The following is a 22,726-nucleotide window of genomic DNA, read 5'->3' as shown; positions in this document are numbered from 1 at the left end:
TTGGGTTCAATATTGGTGTATATTTGTATGTATTTCACTTTATTATTATTATTCTCATTAAAGCAATTTTAGTTTTCTTTCCAATCCATAAATCTCGCTCCCTTATTCCCTTTCTCTTCCCCTTTGGGAGGGGAGCAGGGTTAACAGAGGGAATCTGTCATTTGTCTAGTGGCTGGCCCAGCCCTAACTCCTGCTACTACTGCATGAACTGTAATCATTTAAGATGGATGTCAGCACAGATACTCCCCAAAAGGTATTCTGGATGTTGCATTAGATTCCCTGGTCCATGTCTGAGGTCACAGACAGATGGGTGCAGCCTTCTGTGCACACCAAGATGGCTTTTTCCAAGAAGAAACAAATTACTTCATGCTTGAAGCACTAAATCACTCGTTACTAACAAACAAGTTTATCACATAAGGCACCTTTCTGTCTTGTAAAGAACTAATGGGAACCGATCGGAGCTTTCAGCTGGAAGTGGGAGCAGTAACACGAATGCACGAATAAAACCTTCTTTACAAGGTAGCAACAGCTGTTCCTCATTGATGCACTGCTGGTTAGTAGCAGCCCAAGAGCCGCAGGACATTCTTTTAAGACAGGACAGAAAGCCACCAATCTCCCATGAATCTGAGAAGGTTACTCCATCATGGAGATGACTAACATGGACTGACTGTACTTCAACAGCTGAATCAAGAGGCAAAGAAAACCCAACTGAGTTAAGCTTTCTCCGGAAAATAATTAGTAAATGATCCACAGCAAGCCCCTGAAAGCGTGTCAGCACGACCGCGTGGAAATTTAGAATTTGAAAAGACACATTTGAATGTGTTAATCATGGAGAGAAATTCTTCTGGTTTAACTTTTTCTCTGAAAATGGAATTGGAAAAATAATGAGTGCCAAGTGAAGCCAGGCTCTTTGTAAAATTTCTAGCACTCTGAAAAAATACAATGAATGATTCTTAATCTCATGTTTTTCTACTTAGATTACATTGCACACAACCTGAACCTTCCTGGTTTCTAACTTGCTGTGATCTCAAGAGAAGGGTCTCTGTACCTTTGAGCGATTGGTGTAAAAAAAAACAACTCAGGAACCCTTCACTGTTAAAGTACTCATAACAGAAGAATTAGTGTGATTCTGTTGTATGTCATTGACTAGATATAGCATGTTTTGGAAGAGAAAACTTTGAAGCTAAGAGAGTCAGGGAAAGCAGCTGGGGAGGCTGATGTTCAGCTCATGTTAACGACACAATGACTGCAAAGAACCGGGTGGGTGAAGAGAACAAGAGGGTTATCTAAAAAGATGCAATTCGTACAAAGAGGCCAACTGCAAATAACTGGGACACCACAGAGCAGCTGAAGTTGAACATTTAAAGGTGCTGTTCGTTCTTCACAGAACGTCCTTTGTTGTGCTGTGGGTGCAGTGGCAGTTTGGTTTTCCAGTGCTTTACAGCTTGCTTCTCTAGTCATTTACCGAACAATGAAATGCAGCCAACGGTGAAAATGCAAGGAATGGGATTTGATAGCTTGTGGCACCACGTTTGCACAGGTATCTATGGTGATAGGAGGTGCATGTGAGAGACTAATGCCTCAGTGAACTGGAATGTAATCACTGCAGGCTCTTGTGCTCCTTAGATACCAGCCAATTCAGCCAGCAGGCAAATCGAGTAATTATTGTTCCTGGTTTATAGTCACAATTCAAAGAAAGGATTTGTTTGGTAGTGGTTTGTTGTAGATCACGAGGACTCTGTAATCAGAAATTAAACCATTGTCTCTTCAGCCATAGATGTACCCTTGATCTCTGTTTGTGTAAGAGGACAGTAATACAAGGTTCAATATCAGCTGTGATTTTAGGTGTGTTTGGCAAATTCTTCCTTCTAAAAGGGTAATCTTATTATGACAAAAATTCAACTTGTGTTTCAATCTGAAATACAACTAAGAGCATACATCCGCACATTGGGCAAACCATTACATTGAAATATCCACTGCACCAATTTCCTTTCCTGTTCTGCATCAGAAGTGGCTCTCCACGGTAAAATCCACAGGCAAAGCTCATCTAAAGAGGGACCAAAATCTCACTTCTGACATCAGAACAGTTCTGTAAAACAGAGCTAAGAAATACATAGAAATAAACCAAAAGTATCTGACTCAAATGAGAGCTTCAAGAGGGCTGTGAAACCAAAAGACACATGCCAAGGGTGAAATACTGCAAGGTATCAGATGTTTACACTTCAGGCTGATAAACTTCTTTCTTGAAGAATAGTAAACAGGACACAGAACCTAAAGGCTCTCTAGAGAGCAGAACTGTCCCTGATAAAGCGCTTGTAAGTAACATGCCCTGCAAAAAGCCTATGCACATGCAATTTAACGGGGTTTTGTGCATTCCATTCACTTTTGAAGTTTACACAGAGTAAGATTCCTAAACCTCTTGAAACACTGAGCTCTGTTTTGACACATTTCATACACAGCATTACAGAGAACATCTCTGAATTTATCCCTGTACCTATTATACAACGTCACTGAAGTGCCTGCAGATTGCTCGTATTCCTGTTAATACCAGCCTCATCACGATAGGTGGAGAGGTGTCCAGAGGATGACAGGATTATAAAAAAAATTCCACTCTGTTTGCACACAGTGTACATGATAATGAACACTGAACCATGGCCCTTGAAAACACATGTGCCCCTGCTTCATTTTAAGGAATACCTTATGTCCTGCTAAAATTTTTCTGAATCCCTATTTCAGGTTTTTTGTGTTGTTTTGTTTAATTCTCCTCCTCTCCACATAGATCACTGAACACAAACATAGTAAGTGATGTTTGCTGTTTTCCACAAGGAAAGGTTTAGAGAGAAGCATAGTATCTTTTACCAGACTGACTTATCTAGCGAGAAAACCCAGGTGAGCTACCGGGTTCAAAATCATGTTGTCTAGAAGAAAATGGCTTCATAGGCTCTAAGTTTCTTTGTTTCTCCCATCTATTGTTAGTTAATCTGACAAAGAGATATATCCTGTCTCTACAGATCTCATTTCATGTAAATCCAACGACCACCACAGTCACACCACCACAGTTTCTTTATAGCACGCTTGTTACCAAGCTGCTGTAAAGCAGAGGGAATCCACGAATTATATCTGCATTCAGCAGTCTGAAGTTAGGAGTCGCGCCTCACTTACCGCCTCCACTTCTGCTGGGTCATACCAGACATTAATGTATGGATGCTGTAAGGCTTCATCTACCGATATTCGCTTGGCCGGATCAATGACTAGCATCTTTGATAAAAGGTCCCTGGCTTGGCTGGCTAGAACAATGAAATCAGATAAACATAGTATTAGTACAAAACAGTCACTGCCACCACAGAAGGGTTAATTAGGTTAGGAAAGGAACAATGACACAACCCTCTTAAAGATTGTATAGGTACTTCTGCCCCTTGCCTCATTACAGCCAGAGTTCTTCAGTTACCGTTCCAGGTCAGATTCGTTAGGATGGTGCCAGCATCGGGGCTGCATACCGTTAGTGCCCTAAACAAGCTTCGATGAGATTTTAGATGTTATATGGAGACTCCATACAGAGGGCTGAATATTATACTGAGGTAAAACGTGCTTGGGATATTTTTATTACGGCCAGGCTCAGAAAAAAAAGCTTGCATAATGAAGTTTAAAATCATGACATTACTAAATCAAAGCCTAGCACTCTTACAGTGCCTCAGGAAAACATCCCAACTTTTCAGTATATCTTACAGATTTTTACTTAGCCTGCTGGAAGGCATTAAATATTTTAGTGAGGCACAGGTATCAGCATTATCTTAAGGCACCCCGTTAGAAACAATAATGTCAAATCTGCAGCCTGGGATGCATAATGGTATGGAAGTGTCTTGGAACGGCATAAGTCTTTTTTGTCCCACATAACAGTTTGAATCAGTGGGAGACATCATCCTCCGCTACAAAAATGTACAGGCTTATATATACATTGTGGTTTATGTTACAACACTGTGACAGGTCAAGCTGTCCTGTAAAGACCTGACAAAGACCAGGGCTTGCCAAAGACCTGGTAAAGATCAGCTCGGCTCCTCACAGCTGTGAAAAACTTGATCAGCTCAGCACCTCATGGTCCAGGCCCTTAGCCTGCCTGTGTGTCCTGGTTTGCCCCCAGCTGATTGGAGTGACCACAGTTTAAACTGGACTAGGGTATAGATGGAGCCCTGTCAGAGAGCTGATTTTGAGATGGTCCTCCTTGGAGCAAGTGGGTTTTGCAGTCAGGGACTCTCCCCTGGGATTGGGACACCATCCAAAGAAACATCCTGGGATTGAGAGACCCCTCATCTCTCCATCACCCACTCACTGTCCCCTCATCAGGGTGAGTGAATACTTCTGGATAGATCCGTGTGTGAGCCCTCGCCCCCTTTTGGGTGAGTGACTCCATTTCTGGGAACTCCTGAGTGGGAGGTTTTCTCTTTTATAAGTGAGTGTGCATTCATTTTGGTTCATCTTTCTAACAAGAATATTCCTTAAATCTCAAGAATTAGTTGTGTAGTAGTATATCCATCAGACGTCTGAATTTAGTTTGGTCTGTTGGAATGCTGGGCAATTTTGGTTGCAATAATTCCACATTTTAGTTAGCTACCGATGTCTGTGACATGTTTGTGAGTGACAAACACTGATTGATTTTATCTGATAATATAGCCCATCGTGCCTATCAGGCCGCAGACTCCTCCTTCTATTACCCAGCTGTTTTTATTATTTCAAGATTGTAGCAAATATATATCTAAACCCATGTAAAAAACCCCAAACAAACATGTATTTCTAGTATTACTATCAATGTAGTGTTCTAAACTCTTCCATACTGAAAATTATTCCCTGTCTAAATAAAAATGAGAGGAACAAAAAATGGAAAGAGAGACAAGAGCAAAAATGTTACTATGTATCTGTTACTATGTTACTATGTATCTGTAAGTAAAAACAATATAATTAAATCATTAACATTACTTTATATTGAAATATTTGGGCAGGGCATGGAATGCTACAATGATGCACAAGCACTGTTTCTTTTTCAGTGACTATCTTAAAAACTGGCGTTCAGTATTCTCAAATGCACGTGCTTCCTGTACCCGAAAGATAACGGCACTCTTTGACAGTAATTTTTATTCATTAGCTCCAAATTCACAAAAATTCTGTTACGCAATTTCATTGTAGTAGGAGTATCCAAAAGCATCTGCTTGGATCTTTGGCTTTGCTCCCAGAGCTGAGGGAGCAGCCTTGCTATGAAACAGCTGATAGTGGGGAGAGTGTTCTGGGTAATGCAATGACAAGCAAATAGTAAACTACTGAAAACTGCTACGTGCCACTGGAGGGAGTGGCCCCCAAGTACTCGAAAGGTGCAGAACTGACACACAGTACAAGTTTGCAGGGGTTCCAGAACTTTAACGAGAAATCCTTTCTATACTAGACACACGTGAATCACTCTTCCCAATTGAGGGTCAGTGCCCCGTTCAAGTAAAAAAAAGACCTCGGTATATGATTAAATCACTGCCACTTTTATTTTATGGGGGTATATCTAGTCACGTCACAGTTAAGCTAGTGCCTACTTCACATATACAAACTGACCCACGGCATTTTTCCAAAGACGACATCCACCCATAGCAGATATTAAGCCTCAGCCACATCGTGACCATTTTGGCTGACGTTGCTAATATTGTCTAGTAAAGGTAGAGCTATGAGGCAGGCGTCTGGCTGAATTGATATTTTTCACCTAAACCAAAACAGTGCAAGTGCCGAGATCTTCAAATGGAAGTTCTACTCGTCCTTTGTGTTACACGTTTAAGAACGAGAGTAAAGGAACACGTCATTTTCTCACGGTACAGAAATACCACACCGAACACCACAAGGATATGCTCATCACATCAGTGGTAATCTATCTTCCCTTGGCTGCCCAAGCACCAGGATCTCCAAAAATAATTTCCAAAAGCTGCCTCTCAGCTGAACAAAACTCGTGCGGTCACTTATCCCTGCAACTAACTACATTAAAAGGGAGAGCAACTAGAGAGAAGAAAAATTGAAAAAAACTTTTATTGCATCGTAGCTGTTGGCATGTCCCTTTGTCAGACGTACCTTTGAGTTTGTTGTGTTCCGAGTCAGCTGGGAAGAGGGAGTCTGGAAAAAGTTTGGGGAAAGTGAGGCCAGCGTACTTGGGTCTGTTCTCAACGTAGTTCCGTACTGTTGGCTGCAGCTTCTTCATAAATTCTGGACAGGGAGTTCCCAGCTGCTCAATAACTTTATTCCACTGATCAATATCTGAACATCAGTAGTTAAGGAAAACGCAATGCATACCCCAGGGTAGTCCTCTGATGTTTCTTTTTGAATGCTCCCTGGGACTTCTCAGAGGTGTTTCACTCCCTTCATAATATCTTTACAGTCACTATCTTTTTTTCATCATTATATCTCCAGGTCCTACAGCTTGCAAAGGGCAAAACTCTGTCTCAAAACTACACTTACTTGAAGGCGTTGTGCGATCCTAAAACCACCACCACCATGGGAAAACACACGGCATCCTCTCTTTGGGTCAACACTTGTTACAATTTTTATTTTTGACTTGCAATCCAATGACTTGCACTCCCTTTTTTTCCATACAACTAACTGCCTTTCTGTCACCTTGGCTATACGGGGGCAGCAGGGAGGAACAACGTGTTCACCTGTTTTCTCTATTCAGTTCGTGGAGGGCGAGACCCAGCTGGTTCAAAGGAGTTCTGCATGGGACAGGAGTCACCTTCAACTCACCTGTTCCACACTTGCATGTTTGCTCTCCAACAACGTCACGAGTGAAAATTTTGCTAAAACCACCTAACCAGCAACACCTGAAAAGCAATTTATTTGATTTTATAAGAATGCGCTGGGCCTTTTCTGTAGACAAATGCTGCCTCAGATACAGACAGATGTTTATCTTTAACTGCAAATGCGGCAGCGACGCTGCTAAACTTACGGACTAGGAAGAAACAGGCTCTCATGCTGGAAAAGAAATTGTATTACAGGCAGTTTGTTGAGGGGGTTTTTGTTTGTTTTGGTGTTGATTTTTAGAGTTTTCTTGGGATAACAATTAGGCATCTGATAGGTCTTATGTAGCTCTTCCAGCCATGTTCAGAACAAAACTTACTGTGCCAAAAAAAAAAAAAAAGCAAGTGTCTATAAGCTCAATACCATTTCTACATCACACTGTTTGATTCACAGTGCTAGGAATCTGATGACAACATAAAAAAAGGAAGAGTACATGCAACTACGGATACACTGATGCTAAGAAATATGATGAAGGGAGTTTCATTAAGAACATAGTGGAAATAAAAAGCTTTTAAAAGACAAACATTCAAAGCACTTCAGCACAGCCTTTTTTTTTTTAAAAAAAATTCATTCTTCTCTGTTACTATTGTCACAAGTATCATAAGTGTGGAGGAGTTTCCCAAATACTAAGCACATTTCCTCGCAATCTAGGAGAGAAATTGGGTCAACAGAAGAAGATGAAAAAAAAAAAAGGCAGGCAAAAACCAGCTCTTTGTTGTAATAGCAATTTCAGATTTTCAAAAAATTGTCTTGGTTGAGGGAAATGGAAACTCATTATTTTCACATATCTTCAAAAGTCAAGACAGATTTAATTTGGGTTCACCTGAACCGTCTTATTTGAACAAAAATCAAATAACTAATTTTAAAATTGCATCTTTATAAATCAAAAGCATTTAAAGGAATTGAAACAATTTAAACACATGCTTTAAGAATGCTGAAACTGTTTTGAATGGTTTGAATTTCAACTGGAAAATGTTGCTAGAAATGGCAGGTCTGCAAAGATTTTTCTGACCAACTTCCTTTTTTTCAACTAAATCAAAGATTCATGTAGAACAACCCCTTTCCCACACACTCTCCATAGAACAGAACAGAAATCGAGGCTGTAGATAGGTTCTATCTATCTTGTGTTTTCCATGAAAAACATCTTTTTTTTTTCAACAGATAACTAAAGAACTGCAACAACAATAAAGTTATCCAAGACTACAGCTGCTCAAAGAATAGCCTGAATATTTAAACATTTCATTAGAAAATAGTGTTTTGACATTTTAAACTTGTATTCAATTTAACACACCTCCTTGTTGGCTGGCTGGACCATTTCAGAAGCAGGTCTTCCTGAGGAACTTCAAAATACAGAGTGTCTAAATGCTTTGCAGAGAAGAGCGAATACAGAAATGAAGGTGCTGTTAGTTGTGCCAAGAGAAGCTAGATGGGTAAGAAAGCCAAGCTATAAAAGCACCGCTGGGAGCGTTACCTGCCCAGGCTGAGGCGATGACCATCTGACAGACGGGGAGGGTCAAATACAGGACTTGCTTCCAGTCAGATCTCAGAAACTTATGCTTATACAGAGCAGGTTAATGATTTCTCAGGCATTTAACGAAGGCCGAAAAGAGAGAGATCTTTGGGATTACAGGATGTTGTGGGATTCGGACATGTTGAGAGAGAAGACGTACTAAGATGCTCTAGATGTGTTTGTTTGATAGAGGAAAATGAGTAAAAAACCGTTGCAGACTAGGCCTGCATGGTGAGAACCGGTACTAACGGTGATGGAGTTACCTGCCCAGGCTGAGGCGATGACCATCTGACAGACGGGGAGGGTCAAATACAGGACTTGCTTCCAGTCAGATCTCAGAAACTTATGCTTATACAGAGCAGGTTAATGATTTCTCAGGCATTTAACGAAGGCCGAAAAGAGAGAGATCTTTGGGATTACAGGATGTTGTGGGATTCGGACATGTTGAGAGAGAAGACGTACTAAGATGCTCTAGATGTGTTTGATAGAGGAAAATGAGTAAAAAACCGTTGCAGACTAGGCCTGCATGGTGAGAACCGGTACCAACGGTGATGGAGAGGGGAGAAGGAAAATCCTCAGACAACGGGCCAGTGCCCACTGCACAATTTTTTCTAAGCTGAAGGAAAGGCTCTCACTAAGAGACAACAGACAAGCAGGCTACCACCCACAACTAGAAGATTTTAAGAGACGAAGCTTCATGAGTCATCAGTGCGAAGACGGCAGCCAAAGGCAACAGAGCTGACAGAGCCACCGTGTCCCCTTCCCTGACCAGCCTTGGTTTGCAGGAGCACAGCAGTGGAGTTTTGCAGCCCTGGCTTGCACCACGGGCCCAAAACACCAAGCTTTATTTCACAGCAAATTGAGGGATAGGTTTTGAGCGACTGATTGACCTGAACTGTGCTTCTTTACTGTATTATTTCTGACTTATGTTGCTCAAATACTGTCAAAAGCCTTAAATAAAATATATTCATTTGATCTCTCTTTCTCTATATCTATACGCATACACACACCAATTGTCATGATGGAGCACTCGGGACCTGTTTTTGCCCTCGTTATAGCAATAGCAAACCCATGCCCAGCAAGAGCAGGTGGAGACAGGCCATGTTTCAGTCAGACGGACAGACGTTTTCTCTCTAACTTTGTTTCTTCACTTACCAGCACTAGACTCTATTCTGAGGTCCAATACACAAAACCATTCAAGAATGCCACAATGTTCTTGCTGAACACTGGTCTGGCTCCTTTTCATTGTTATGTTTTATGGAGTCGCCCGTTGCAATGCATCTGTGGTGCACCTGATGATGTGTCAGCCATGGTATGAAATTAAACAACCAATACTTTCGGAAAAACCCTGAGGTCTACTTCTTGAAGCAAAGAGAGGATTTCTCTAGCACGCAGTCAGAATTAACTTCAGCAATTCCGCAAAAACCAAATGTTACTGTTGTCCTGATTTTGGCCAGGATAGAGTTAGTTTTCTTGCTAGTGGCTGGTACAGTGCTGTCTCTTGGATTTGTTGTGAGTGTTTAGTTGCCGGCTGGGATTAAACCACAGCAGCTAAAGAACGGTCCTAATGTGAATCGAAACCTGCTGTAGGTTATGTTAACCAACAAGCGGTTGTGACTATAGATGTCATTTGCACACCAACTGAAACAATGGTACTATGGGTTAGTTATCACATAACTCTGACAGAAATTTCCTGGCCAGAAAAGCTTAACCTGTGTTTGAGAGAAAAAAATAAAGAATAAAAACTTCTGCTAACAGAAGACCTTGTTTTCCCCCTTGAAATCAAACAAATGTGGGACAGACTGGAAGCTGGAAAGAATTACAACCTGAAACTCTGGAAGATGATGAAATGCCTGCTTTAAAACTATCTGAATCACCTCAGCTGACGCTTGCCCCAAACAGCAAAAAGGAAGATATGTCCACTATGCACCACAGCATCTGTGCGACTTCAGACAGAGGAAGGGATCTCATACGGATTTATAGTTTGTCCCTGGCACTAACATCGTGACGTTTTAACAAACACTAAGATGGCCATGCAGTGCTACAGCAAAGAAGCTTATTTAAGTACAGGTCAAAATATGTATCTTTTCAGTGAAGATTTATAATTGAGTGATGCCTCCAATTGCCTCAAGCTTCCCAAACTATTCTTGTTTTTGCACTCAAGGGTTGTTGTCCTTTGCTTTCTAAATATTCAGAAAATTACCAGAATCTGAACTGCAGATTAAGAGATGCATTTTTCTAAAGCAAATGCACAAAACTTCGAATGGGAAAATAATATTTTGAAAGCATAATAATGTATTTCTATTGGAAAAACCAGATTTCACAGTGAAGTCAGCTATTTAGGGGTACAGGCTGAAAGTTTACCATTACTTTTGTTTCTATTCCCATTGATGCAATGTACTTCGGAAGTGTGAAACAGCGATCACTGTTGCTCCTGCAGCTGGCCTGCAGACTTCAATCAAATTACATTTCTGCAAATACTCAAGCAACTAAGGAAATGCAGCTTGGCTAGAAGGGGAGACTTGCAATACTACTCTGTCTCAATCTACAGTCACACAGATTAATAGCTTGTGATTAAAAAATGAAATTTAGACAACAAATGATTGTCTTTGAGCTTAAGCCAGCTAGCCTCAAAATGGCAATAGTTTTTCTTTTTGCTTCTCCCATTGTGTCTGTGTGTATCATAGTTTTTTCTTTGAGTGAAGCATTGTATTTTCTTATGTTTGACAGCAAGGTTTTGCAAGAGAAGCTATTGTTTGCTTTAGGATGTTTTAATTCTACTGCAATACAAATAGCAACGTACTATGATGCCTGTATAGTTAAGCCAATTTATTCTTCCCTGGCAGTCAGAAACATGTCAGTGCTCAGCCTTTTAACTTTAAGAAGTAACTTTATTGTAATCATTCACGTTTCTCTTCCTGAAAAAGGTGCGGGGCAGAAACTTCTGTTGCAAATCTACGATCATCAGAGACTGATCTTTGCTTTTCCACACTACTCCAAGGTGTGGCCACGCTAGAAAAGCCCTTCCTAAAATCCTTCTCAAGCATCAAGAAAACACAAGTTATACTGCCAAAACGCCTGTTCATAACAAAGCCTTTGGAATTGGGCTGAACGGTGGCGATGGTGGAGAATCAGCTTAGTAGAAGCCAAACTAACCAGCTTCACTGTGGGAGATATCAGCGTCAAGTATCTGTGTTTTCCACAGTCCTGCAATTTACAGACTGATGTCACCACAGCTTACAGAAAACACACAAAAGAAATTTCACATGCTAGCATTTGACAGGACAGTAAGTGTAGCACATTTTCTGTAACAAGGTGAACACTTTGAGAAGAATGTGGCATTATTAAAAAAATAGACTACAACAGAAAATATTTTGCAACTTTAAGAGGAGCGGTTGCTATTTATGAGCTGTAATAGAACATATGGTATAATAAAAATTACATGTAGCTCATAAACGACTTCAAAAGATCACCACTGGACTACAACAGAAAATATTTTGCAACTTGAGGAGCGGTTGCTATTTATGAGCTGTAATAGAACATATGGTATAATAAAAATTACATGTAGCTCATAAACGACTTCAAAAGATCACCACTGATTTGTGGCAACTTGTTGTGATATTTGGCACCCAACTCCCTTCCGTTGGGGGTCACTTATACACTCAATCTAATGTAGATGATGCAAAATGGCACTTTATTATGTAATGAACAGAGTTATATAGGGTCCCACTAAGCCTCGCCCATCGTGGGTGGTTACTGCATTCCTGTAACGTAAGCACGTAAGCACGTAATCTTCCGACCACCCACACTGCCACCCAGTGTTCTGCAACACTGATTATTTGGAAGTTAGGAGATCAAGTGTTGATTGTGTAGCTGTCATTAACCCTTTGGATGCATATCTATAATGACACCTTCACCAAAATTTTCAACTTCTATTTTTTTTTAGCCGTCACTTCAATCAGTTGCTCAGCATCTTTGTTTACACAGCAGCAAGCAAATCAGTGCTTACTGGATAGTGCAAACACTGCAGCACAGAACTGCAGCCTTGCCTTTGGACGAGTGTTACTGTTTCCCTCATGGGCTTCTTTTCACCATTGCAGGATCTAACTGTAGTACTCTAGGCTGATTCTAGGGATTCTAGAAACTTCTGTTGTAGTACACTTGTGTCTTTGTGATGTGTACAGCACAGTGATCATGTACCTAGCCTAGAAGGCAGCCTATGAACATCAGCTTTATTAAATACCGTCTAAATGAAATGTAGAACTGTAGTCAAAAAAGCCTCTACCCCAACCTCTGAACATACATAACACGACTGCAGTTGTAGAACAAGGCTCTGTAAGTGGTACGGCCATCCGTGATTTACACTAAGAGAAGCTGATATCACGCCAACCTTCATCTCTCTGCTAAGTATATACTTGTCTCCCTAAGCATTCCAAGTTACAAAACTCAATGGCACATTCTTCTTTGTCTGCCCAAAGGCACTCAGCAGTTTAAAAAAAAAAAATCCATGCATAACTACTGCTCTCACAGTTTACCTGGGAACTGAGGCACCTTTCAGATCATCTCTGCAGTGGTGAGAAAGAGTAACAGTCTCCCTCACAAAATTTTGAGAACGCATGGAACAAGAGTCGACTCTCGCAAGGTACAGTCAGTTTTCCAAATTGCTCCCGATGTACCACAACCAGCCATGCTGCCATTTTCTCCTTGCTCAAGGCACAAGTATATCTAAGCTTCATGCTAATAGTTCCTCTGTAAGCAGAACTACTGCATCACCTACTGCATCATGAAAAGAAGTTTCATATGACATTAAAAAAACAAAAGCTTGGAAAAACCTTTAGCTCACAATTAACTGCGTTAACTGCATCACATACATACACCAAAAATTGTAGAGAAAGAGTAAAATTTCAAGGAGCAGTAAAGACCATAGAGATTTGCACCACAAAGCATTCACTCACAACTGGAGTTTAAAAAAAAGGATAGAGATGGACTCTGTTCTCAGCTCCAACCAGGAGATTTCAGACAATTCGAGTGGATTACAGGAGTGGAACGGAACTGCAGCCTAGCTAAGCACTCCACTCTGTGCCTACTCAAAGGCATTTCCTTTTTTTCTGTTTGTGAATTTTCCACGATCGTGCAGATGTCTCGATTTTGCCACAGAAGTTTTTTCAGTTAGCTGAACGGACCATTTAGTTCGGCAAACAGAAACAATATCAAACGACCTATACTCCTTAACCACTGGAAAATGGTAAATAGGAAATTTTGCAGTCAAATATGTGACTGACAGTGCATTTCTCATGAATATTTAACCTTTTTGTTTCAAAATTGCTTTTCACATTTATGTATAAAAATTAACACAAATTAGTATTAAATACTCTTCAAATTATGGCATGGTAGTGAAATGACGCACTGCCTGTGAAGAAAATATTGCTGATAACAAGTTGTGGTACACTATACACCCATTTTATGTTGAAGAAGAAGATTCTTTGTTTGTCTGTTTTAAAGAAACAGGTTTCTAATTACTCTTGCTCCTTCTAGACTTAAATACATCCTTAAATATGCTGACCTCAAGCTCTTAGGGCTCATAGTCCCTGTTGATGGAATTATACAATTGCCCAACTCGATCACACTTCTGAAGAAATAATCTTATTTACAGAAACGATAAGCATTTTCTATACAGATTTGAGGAAGAAGATGCCACGAGGTCATCAGTCTCAGCAGGCTGGGTCTGCCCTTGCAACTTTCTGACTGGTTTTCAGCTGCACATAGCGGCACAGCAGCAAGAAATGCTGAAAACCTGCCAGCAGCTGCTCAGCAGCGGAGACATTGGGGCGGGGGGTGGGATGGATTTGGAGTAGAGGTGGCTTTGAGGAGGGGTGCTCAGCGGCCAGGAAGAAAGCAACAGCAGTATTCTCTGTTTACAGAACAGACAGTCACGCAACAGCAGAAGAAAAGCAGAGCCATACAAAAAACACAGTGCAAAGTTAGCAACGTAAATACAAATGAAGAAAGTGAACCGAATTACAGAACAATGCCAAACAAATCAGCAGCTGGTAATGCCAGTTTCTGTGGGGTTATTGCAATAAAAAACTTCACATAAAGGTTTAATTATAGAGGCTTTGCAAGATTTAGCAAGTGTGCAACTGTGTCAAAGAAACCAGTTCTTGGAGCGCTGTATAAGACACGTTTTGTACTTACTTGGGGATTTCTTAAAACGACATTTTACAAAATGTGTCTATTAACATAGAACCAGTTCTGACTACAACACTGATCTACCGGCCACACTTAAATTCCTCACTCCACAATCACAAAAAGCACAAGCATGGCCTTGGCCAAACCTTGGAGAAGAACAAGTAGCTGCAAATGACTTACATTAACACACCGAAGGGAAGGGTTTACTCGCACATAGGCAGGTGAGACGGGCTCCAGATCACATGCAAACACATGAGAATTTCAGCATGAATTTCACTATGCATATGCTCATCCTACATTTTGGACAAAAAACAAATCAGAATCTTACTAGAAAAGGCTGTGAACATAATAATATAATTGCTGGCTTTCATTTCTTTAATGCTATAGATAACTATGTTTTCCACAATTTCATGCAAATATTGAATCCTTTAAAGTCCGAATGAGGCCAAAAGTGATGTGCTGAATTGGATTAATAAGTATGTATATGTATGTAAACACACATCAACATAGGTGTACACGGACACACATTCAAAGAAAGTTGCATAAAAATGAATAATGGCTGGAAACTCCTCTTTCATCTAAGTATAAAGTTTAAATTAGAAGGAAATCTTTTGCACAGGTCATCTCCATTTCTCATTTGTGTAATCACTGGAGTGAGACCAAACATGCATTGAGTTCTGATGCTGTTGTGCACAAGAAGAAACCACTTCCACAATGTGAGAAATAACAGAATATTTATCAAAGATTTAATAAAGCATCAAATAAAGTAAGAATTATGGCTGCCTCAGACCTGAACGCAGAATGGTCTCGAAGGAAAACGTACACATACCCAGACTGCTTGGACCTCTTGCCCACTGATTTAATGCATTTATCTATAAATCACTTCTTGTTGCTGTCAAAAAATACATTCTGTTTTCACATAATAGCTGTGTGTACTTAATTAAATAAAAGATGACAGACTGAAGTTCACTACAGCAGTTTCCAAAGAAATTCCCAGCTTTTTGAGCCATCAAATTGATACGAAGCTAAGTGATAATTTTAGTCTTGGGAAGCAGAAACTGCACCCAAAATGAAGCCATTTCTTACTTTCCTACTTTAATAGCTCTTGCAGAGAAAACAAGCAAACAAACATTTCGAGAAGCCATGTCTGAGTTAATCATACCTTATTCTGAAATGTAGAGCCTTTTACATGCCATCCTGATGTAAACAGTGAGTTGTACCTACCACGACAGAGCGTGAACTTAAAAAACCTGCCACCTATGGAACACCCCCCCCCACCCCTATCAAATCATAAAGAGTCATTTATAACAAGAAAGCTAAAAACAGGTGGTCACTGGCTGCAGAAAGAAATTCTGATGAACCACGTAGGACTTGGTTTCCCTTCTCTTTATGTTACCGTCACTGCAGTTTCCACCTAAGGCTGAGAAGCAGTTTATTGGCATTTGGGCTTGGAAGGATTTTGCAGTGGGGCTGAACCCAGCTCTTCAGGTACAGCACACACGTATGTCAGCACTAGGCTAGCAGGAAGGGGCTGCAGGGGGAAGGGTTGGAAGCATCTACTGAGGCCAAAACGGCTGCTAGGAAGGATACGATCAGTGCCAGGAAACAACACAGCACCTTTAATCATTTCTCCCATGATGCACCCTACTGACCACATGTCGACTGAAAACAAAAAATGAAATGAAGGTAAACAAGAAACAGGAACAGAACAACAAATAAATGAGAAGACTTATCCAGTCATGCTAGAGCCCAGAGTCCGCAGCTCACACCGCAGACACCGACCTGCCTTTTGCTCTCTGCAGATGCTTGAGTGTGCAAGTTTCACGACAACATAGCAGGTCTGAGAAAAATTGACACCAACAGTTTTCTTTACCCCAGTGTGGATGAAAGACAATGCTATTAAATACAGCAAACCAAGCGAAACCTCTGGCTACCGTGTCATAATACAACTTTGTAATTAAAATGTATCGATTAATTTTGTCTTTTTAAGTTTTCATTTGCACTCAGGACCTAGGTTTATACTGGTTTGTGTTGTGAACGAATGCTGGTCTCTGTACTCAGTGAGGATGTGCAAATTGCTTTTCCTTTATCCTTTCAGTTACCAGAGATCTATGCACATTTTCACAAGCTTTACTGTCAGAAGGCACAAAAGGAACTTGGGTCCCTGTGAAGACATATCCACCTCTTATTCAGGGGTATGAATAGAATTTGTTGAGATCATTCGACTCCAATAACGCTTGTTTTAGAGCCTGTTGGCTCAATTCCATGGAATCTCAGTGAAGCCGGCAGTCCATAACAGGGGTCTTGAGAATCTCATAAGATTTCCATTTGCTGTGATAGGAAACGGTGATTTCTAAACAGGGCAGTCAAGAGACAGAAGCACTAGGCTGCACAGTCTGCCTTGAAATTCAGAGCAAATTGGAGGACTGTTTACTTCGACCAGAGGAAAGCAGTTTAGCTGGGTCAAACAAAGCTAACCTCAATTTACACCAGAAAGCGAGATGAAAATCAGACTACTTATATCCAGCACAGGGTTAAGGTGGCGTTTTCCCCCATGCCAATACCACGAAACCACATTACCTCTGCCGTCCTTGCTCTGTGATAAGCCATAGGGCGTGGAAACAAGAGAATGGACAGACTGGTCTCTCAGGACCAGAAACTGGGGAAAAAAATGAAAGCATCATGCTGCTTGGTTAAATTTAGTCTTATTTCATATTAAGCAACAGTTTAAAGTGGATTTGATTTTGAAGGCAAACATCTCATCTGTGGAAATCTTTACATGCCTGGGTCTAGGGTTCCCTGTTGCTTTATTTAGCATATGAAAAGCTTCATCACTACACAATAAATAAATTGGTCAATCAATAAATAAATAAATAAAAGACTTCTTGTTTGGAAGCAATAAGCACTCGTACAGATGCAAATTATTGCTGCTTTCATAGCTAAATAGCATGCAAAGCATCAGGAAAAGGCAGAGCAAGCAGTTGTTTGTTCATCTGTTATTAATTGCTCTATTTTCAGAGGCTGCCTTCTAACATTACGCTGTGTTATGCCTTCTGACATAACACAGCTCTGTGCTGTGCTCCACAGAAATCGAACTAGTGACTTACTAAACTGTGAACTGTGTGAAGTGGAGATGGTTATTCTCCTCTCGCCTGAGGTTTTGGGAAGGAAGCTCTTTAAAAATTCCCAAATCAGAAGAAGCAAAGATGAACGTCTGAATATAACATACATCCAAAGAGAAAAAATGGTGCCTTCTTGACTGCTGCCTCTTTTTGCTTTCCTGAGACAATTAAAAATAAATCAGATTGAAACCCAGAGTTTCACTGCATGTTTAAGAAAAATAGGTAGTTGGAGGTTAGGAGTTTCAGCATATACAGCAGCAGCTGTCAGAAACTCCAGTTAATGCACCCAGAGCGGTGCAAAGCCCCGTGAGGAACCGCAGTACAGACACCTAAGCCTCAATCCTCAGTTTCATTTAATTTGACACCTATCCAGATGCAATCAGAGTAATTGAAGTCATACAAGCATCAGAAAAACAAACCACAAACTCTAAACATTTGCACTCAACTCCAAAACACTGAAAATACACATTTGGTTCAAGAATTTTTTCAAATGCAAGCTATTCACAAAGATGGCAATGGTCCGCCAACACGTGGACTACCCCGACGCTTTAGTGAAATGCAAGCTAGTTGATAGTCACAGAGACCTCTGTGTGACTCCAGGTAGAACCTCACCTTAGCAACTGTTTGCCTTTATGTTTTATGATCACATGAAACAATGTTAAGGAATTAAACCTACAACTTCTCACGACTCTCTGAAGTGAAACTGCTGAGATTTGGATAGCCTTTCGTGAGAAGCCCCCTCTCCATTAGAACACCTTTGCCCTGGATTGCTGAAAGTAGGGTAATTTTAATTTGTTCAAAAACTCTACAAACCGGATTATTGCACATAGCTGCTCTGAAATGCTTTCTTGACTATGTACATAAACTTCAAAATACGAGTAAGGTTTCCAAGGATACTAAATGTCTCCTTGGCATAGCCACCTTGGATAAATGCCCATCACAAACCATGTGCAAGTGTTTTCCTCAACAAAGGAAATATTTCATTCATACAGCAAATCTTAACCTCTGTGCCTCCTCCTGCTTCTGATTCCACGCCAAACAGTTACGAAATACCCTCTAGAGCGATTGTGTCAGAGCTGTCTTGCAAAATATTTTGGGAATGAAACTGTCCTCCACAGGAACACCCAAAATCTCCCCAGGGGCTTGAGTGGATTTTGGGGAGGCTGAACAGAAGTTGCTTTGTTGTCACACGTGCATGCACCTCACCTCCCAAACCTTTCTGTGTCCTGGGGAAGCAGTCTGTTCTGTCTGCAGACATGGTCCTTCACAGGGAAGGTGACCAGAAGAGATGGCGAGGAAAGAAGGGAGAGCTGGGGTGGAAGAACATTAATAAGATACCTATCCCTCTTCATGCTTTAATCTCATGTACTTGTTGACCAAAATGAATGCTTGCTTGTCCTCCCAGGTTTCAGATTCCTTCCAGCAAAGGTGCAGAAGAATCAGAAACTGTAGAACTAGCCAAAGATGTTTTTTTATGGAAAGGATACAAGCTAATTGTCCATGGACTTCTCCCTGGTAACTCGGCTGTTCCTGCAGAAGGCTGCTCCTACTGCACTGGATGAATCGGGAAAAACATGGATGCCACTCTGACACTGAAGACACCATAGCTCATTTCCTTCCTCATTCCTTCATAACGGCACTGCATTCTCCTCCTGCCAAACCGTAGGTCTCTGGGACTTGACAAAACACAATGAAAGGGAGCCCTCATAAGGAAAATCTAAAACTGGCCTTGACAAAACTCCTGCTGAGGAGGTTCTTCACACTTGCACTCAGTAGGGTCCAGTTTTCATTTGATGAAAATTATGACATTCAAATTAAAAGTCATGAAATGCATACCACAGGAACCTCTGATGACCAGAGGTGCAGGCGCAGCTGAGTGGCCTCTGCTATCTTTCTCAACCTCGTGGACTAGTTCACACTTTCTCCCTCTGCCTAGAGTGTTAGTGAGAATGCCAAACATTCACATTTGTAACAGCTCCCGTTCTAGTGATGCAGAAATCAGCCCTCTGCAAGCTGAAAAGAGATGATAATGTCCTCAGAACTGTCTTGGGAAAACTATGATAGACATATTTATGAAGCAAATCATGCTAGCTAGTTTTATTTGTGTAACTGTAGACCAAAATATTTAGCACTCAATGCTCTTTCCCAATAGCTGAGGTGCAAACTCTAGAAAAATTCCAAAGCAACTGAGCACACCTGTCACACCACAGTGAATTTGTCTCTTCAAATTCTCCTAAAATGGAATGACACCTTGCTGGGTCGTACGTTCATCTATGTTTTTGATTACTCCTGCAGATCTGCACTGAAGAAACATTTCTGTACCTTGTTTTTACAGGTTTTCCTATTATTTCTATGCAATTAAAAAAAAGGGTGTGGTTTATAAAAATATTTGGTAATTCTTGGTAATATGTGGCTGAAGCTGCTTTTTTTCACAAGCTCCAGACAGCACAGCTACAAATGCTTCAGACTGCCAATGCTAAGGAAAGTTTGTGATGCACAGCACTCCTAATGATAGTTGTGAAGATGGCTCTAACACTTGAAAGAGATTAAAAGACTCCCAAACCCACCAAAACCTTCTCTCCCTCAATTCCATCTCAGTCATGGCAAACTCCAAGTTTTCTGACATTCCAATCTCAGGACTTCGCTGCGATACCAAAAACCTTCCCTTCGTGCTTGTATTTATTATTAACATGGTTCTCAACATGTTTTAACAAGTGCTCAGCACAATATCATGCACGATATCAGCATGATGTTATTAAAACCTCGGTATTTCTTGGTAACAGTGATAGGGTTCCAAAGTGTTTCAATATTGCATTATTGACTTCTACTCTGCTCCCTGCAATGAAGCTGCAAAGAACTGTAAAGTACAGCTACTCTCCTGACAGATTCTGGATGGATCCAAAGGGACTTGCCACAATTTGACAAGAGTGATGCTTCAAACCAATGTAGGAATTTCTAATTTTTTTTTTAACTTTCTGGAAGTTCCAATATTCGTCATGTCTTCTTATGACACAGCTGAACTGTCACTCCCTGGGATTCAGACCAGCAGATGCTCACCTTCCTTTAGTACAGACAGAACTGCTCTGCAGTAGACAGGCAGGTACCAGAGCCTGGCCCACCTGGAAAAACGCAGAGGGAGGCACGAGTCAGGTGCAAATCTCTGCTCTTCCTCGGAGGCTGGCTCTCAGGCTGCAGTGACAAATGAACTAAAAACCTATTGTTTTTCCTTGGGAACTCGTGCTCCACTGTCCCTTTCAGAAGAGCAGAACTTACAGAGGAACTGGACCAATGTCACAGGATGTTAAGAGGCACACGTATGCTAAGAAAAGGCCATGGAAATCCTGAAATGTAAGCTCAAGGGTGAGTGGAGTCGTGAAGAAGCACCTGTCTCCCATTTTCTTTTTAATATAACTGCATTAAAAAATCATTGCAGTAAGAAACCTACAGAGAATCTTACCAAGGAATGTGAAACACACTGCACAGCAGCTAACGGACAGTAACACTTAAAACATGTTTTGCAGCTCCTGTAGTTGTAAGCTTTAGACTCTCTTTTTAGCTTAGTTTAAATTTTCACTTTGAAGTATCTCTTCTCAAGTCTCAACGAGTATTCAAGCACACTCATTTTACCTCTTCCAGCAAGTATCCCACAGGTAGTCTCTCCTGCTACAGCACAAAAAGATTAGCATATTATTTAAATATACTTATATATTTTCATATCTAATGATATGCAATTTTGAACGTGTTCCAGTCCTCTACTTTGAACCCAGACCAAATATCTACAAAAGACATTTCAGTACTATCTGTTTTGTACACAAGTTCTAAATTTTCAACTGTACCAGTGAAATTCAGCTCAAATTAGTACAGTTGTCATCAAGCAAAAACTAATTAATGGCCTAGAGAAACCCCCCCAAACACCTGACATCTGAGGCCACCCAAATTTCATACGTGCCTGGGAAGGCACTTATGCTTTGGCTGAAATTCATGAGGCAGTAGAGAGTGTAGGACATCTCTACACCTCAACACTTTGCCACTTTTGAAACGACATGTTCAAACCCATGCTGAAAATCTTGAAGCTGAATAGTGGAAAATGAGCAATGGATCAGCCTCGTTGTACAAGTTAGTATCGGCTCCAAAGGCAACGCAGGTTACAGACAGCATGGGGGTCTCATACTAAGCGCAAATTGCACGTTACACTGTAAACTGTTGGAGTACGCATATTTGAATTAAAAAAGAGAACAGCCAAATCGTCTTCACAGCTACACTGAGGTCTCTTTGTGACAGGACTCATCTCACATGAGCAAACTTCCCCCAATAAAATGGTCATATAACCATAGTCTCAGAAAAAACCTGAGTCCAAAATCAAATATCATGTACCCAAGGAGTAATCGCCCAGCTGAACAAAATCCAAACTTAGCCATCAATGCCATTGCACCTAGCGGACATTGAAGTGTTAGGCTAACGTGTACCGGCTGATCCAACCTGAGAGCCAGTCCAGCCATTCTTGAGTCTCCTGAATAATATCAATGTTAACTGCTGGTTTTGGTTTTATTTTCTTAAAAGACGTAACAAACCCTAAGAAAATGCTACTGGGAATATGGAAAACAACAGACTGCACTAAAAGTGCAGATGTTGTATTATACATATTTAAGAAAACTCCCAACACGTGCTTAAAACACTAGGATTAGGCCCATTAATAAATGCGGGTGATATTTCAAATGCAAAGACAAATGCTGTTAATGAGTGGTGAAAAGGCAACATCTTTTTCTAAAAGACTTTCTTGATTCAAATTTTTTTCCCTAATGCAAGCAGGTTTTTTTCCCACATAAATTCTTAGGAAAATACTATAGAATGCACTCTGTCAGATGTCAGAGAGCACCTCGTAGTACCACCACTCTGAAAGGCACCTGGCGGACAAAGGGATTTTCAAAAATCTGGCCATAGGATACATTAATTTCACTTGTGAATACTGACTTCTCTTCATAGTCCATTTTGGATGTTCATAGCTGCAGAAAATCAGTTTGGATTTTTTTTTCTTGCTATCTTAATGCTATTTTCTCTTTTGACTGTCTTAGACTCAAATTTATTTGCAGCA

General features: G+C 40.7%; 1 protein-coding gene across 2 annotated transcripts in view; it reads right to left on the bottom strand.

Moving 5' to 3' along the window:
- The window catches only part of LOC104495861 (mitogen-activated protein kinase 10), a 52,313-nt gene that overhangs the window by 18,238 nt on the left and 11,349 nt on the right, over positions 1 to 22,726 (bottom strand). The window contains exons 5-7 of one of the 2 annotated variants that reach the window (XM_010138898.1): positions 16,103 to 16,174; positions 6,094 to 6,276; positions 3,163 to 3,287 (exon numbers count right to left, since the gene is read on the bottom strand). In XM_010138898.1, the coding sequence (XP_010137200.1) occupies positions 3,163 to 3,287; positions 6,094 to 6,276; positions 16,103 to 16,174 (380 nt within the window). The remainder of the gene's footprint in view (positions 1 to 3,162; positions 3,288 to 6,093; positions 6,277 to 16,102; positions 16,175 to 22,726) is intronic. The other variant, XM_010138897.1, reaches the window with a different exon arrangement.

The sequence above is a fragment of the Buceros rhinoceros genome, unplaced genomic scaffold (assembly GCF_000710305.1).
Source record: "Buceros rhinoceros silvestris isolate BGI_N320 unplaced genomic scaffold, ASM71030v1 scaffold11416, whole genome shotgun sequence".
Taxonomy (NCBI): domain Eukaryota; kingdom Metazoa; phylum Chordata; class Aves; order Bucerotiformes; family Bucerotidae; genus Buceros; species Buceros rhinoceros.
This window is presented reverse-complemented; position numbering and strand designations above follow the sequence as displayed.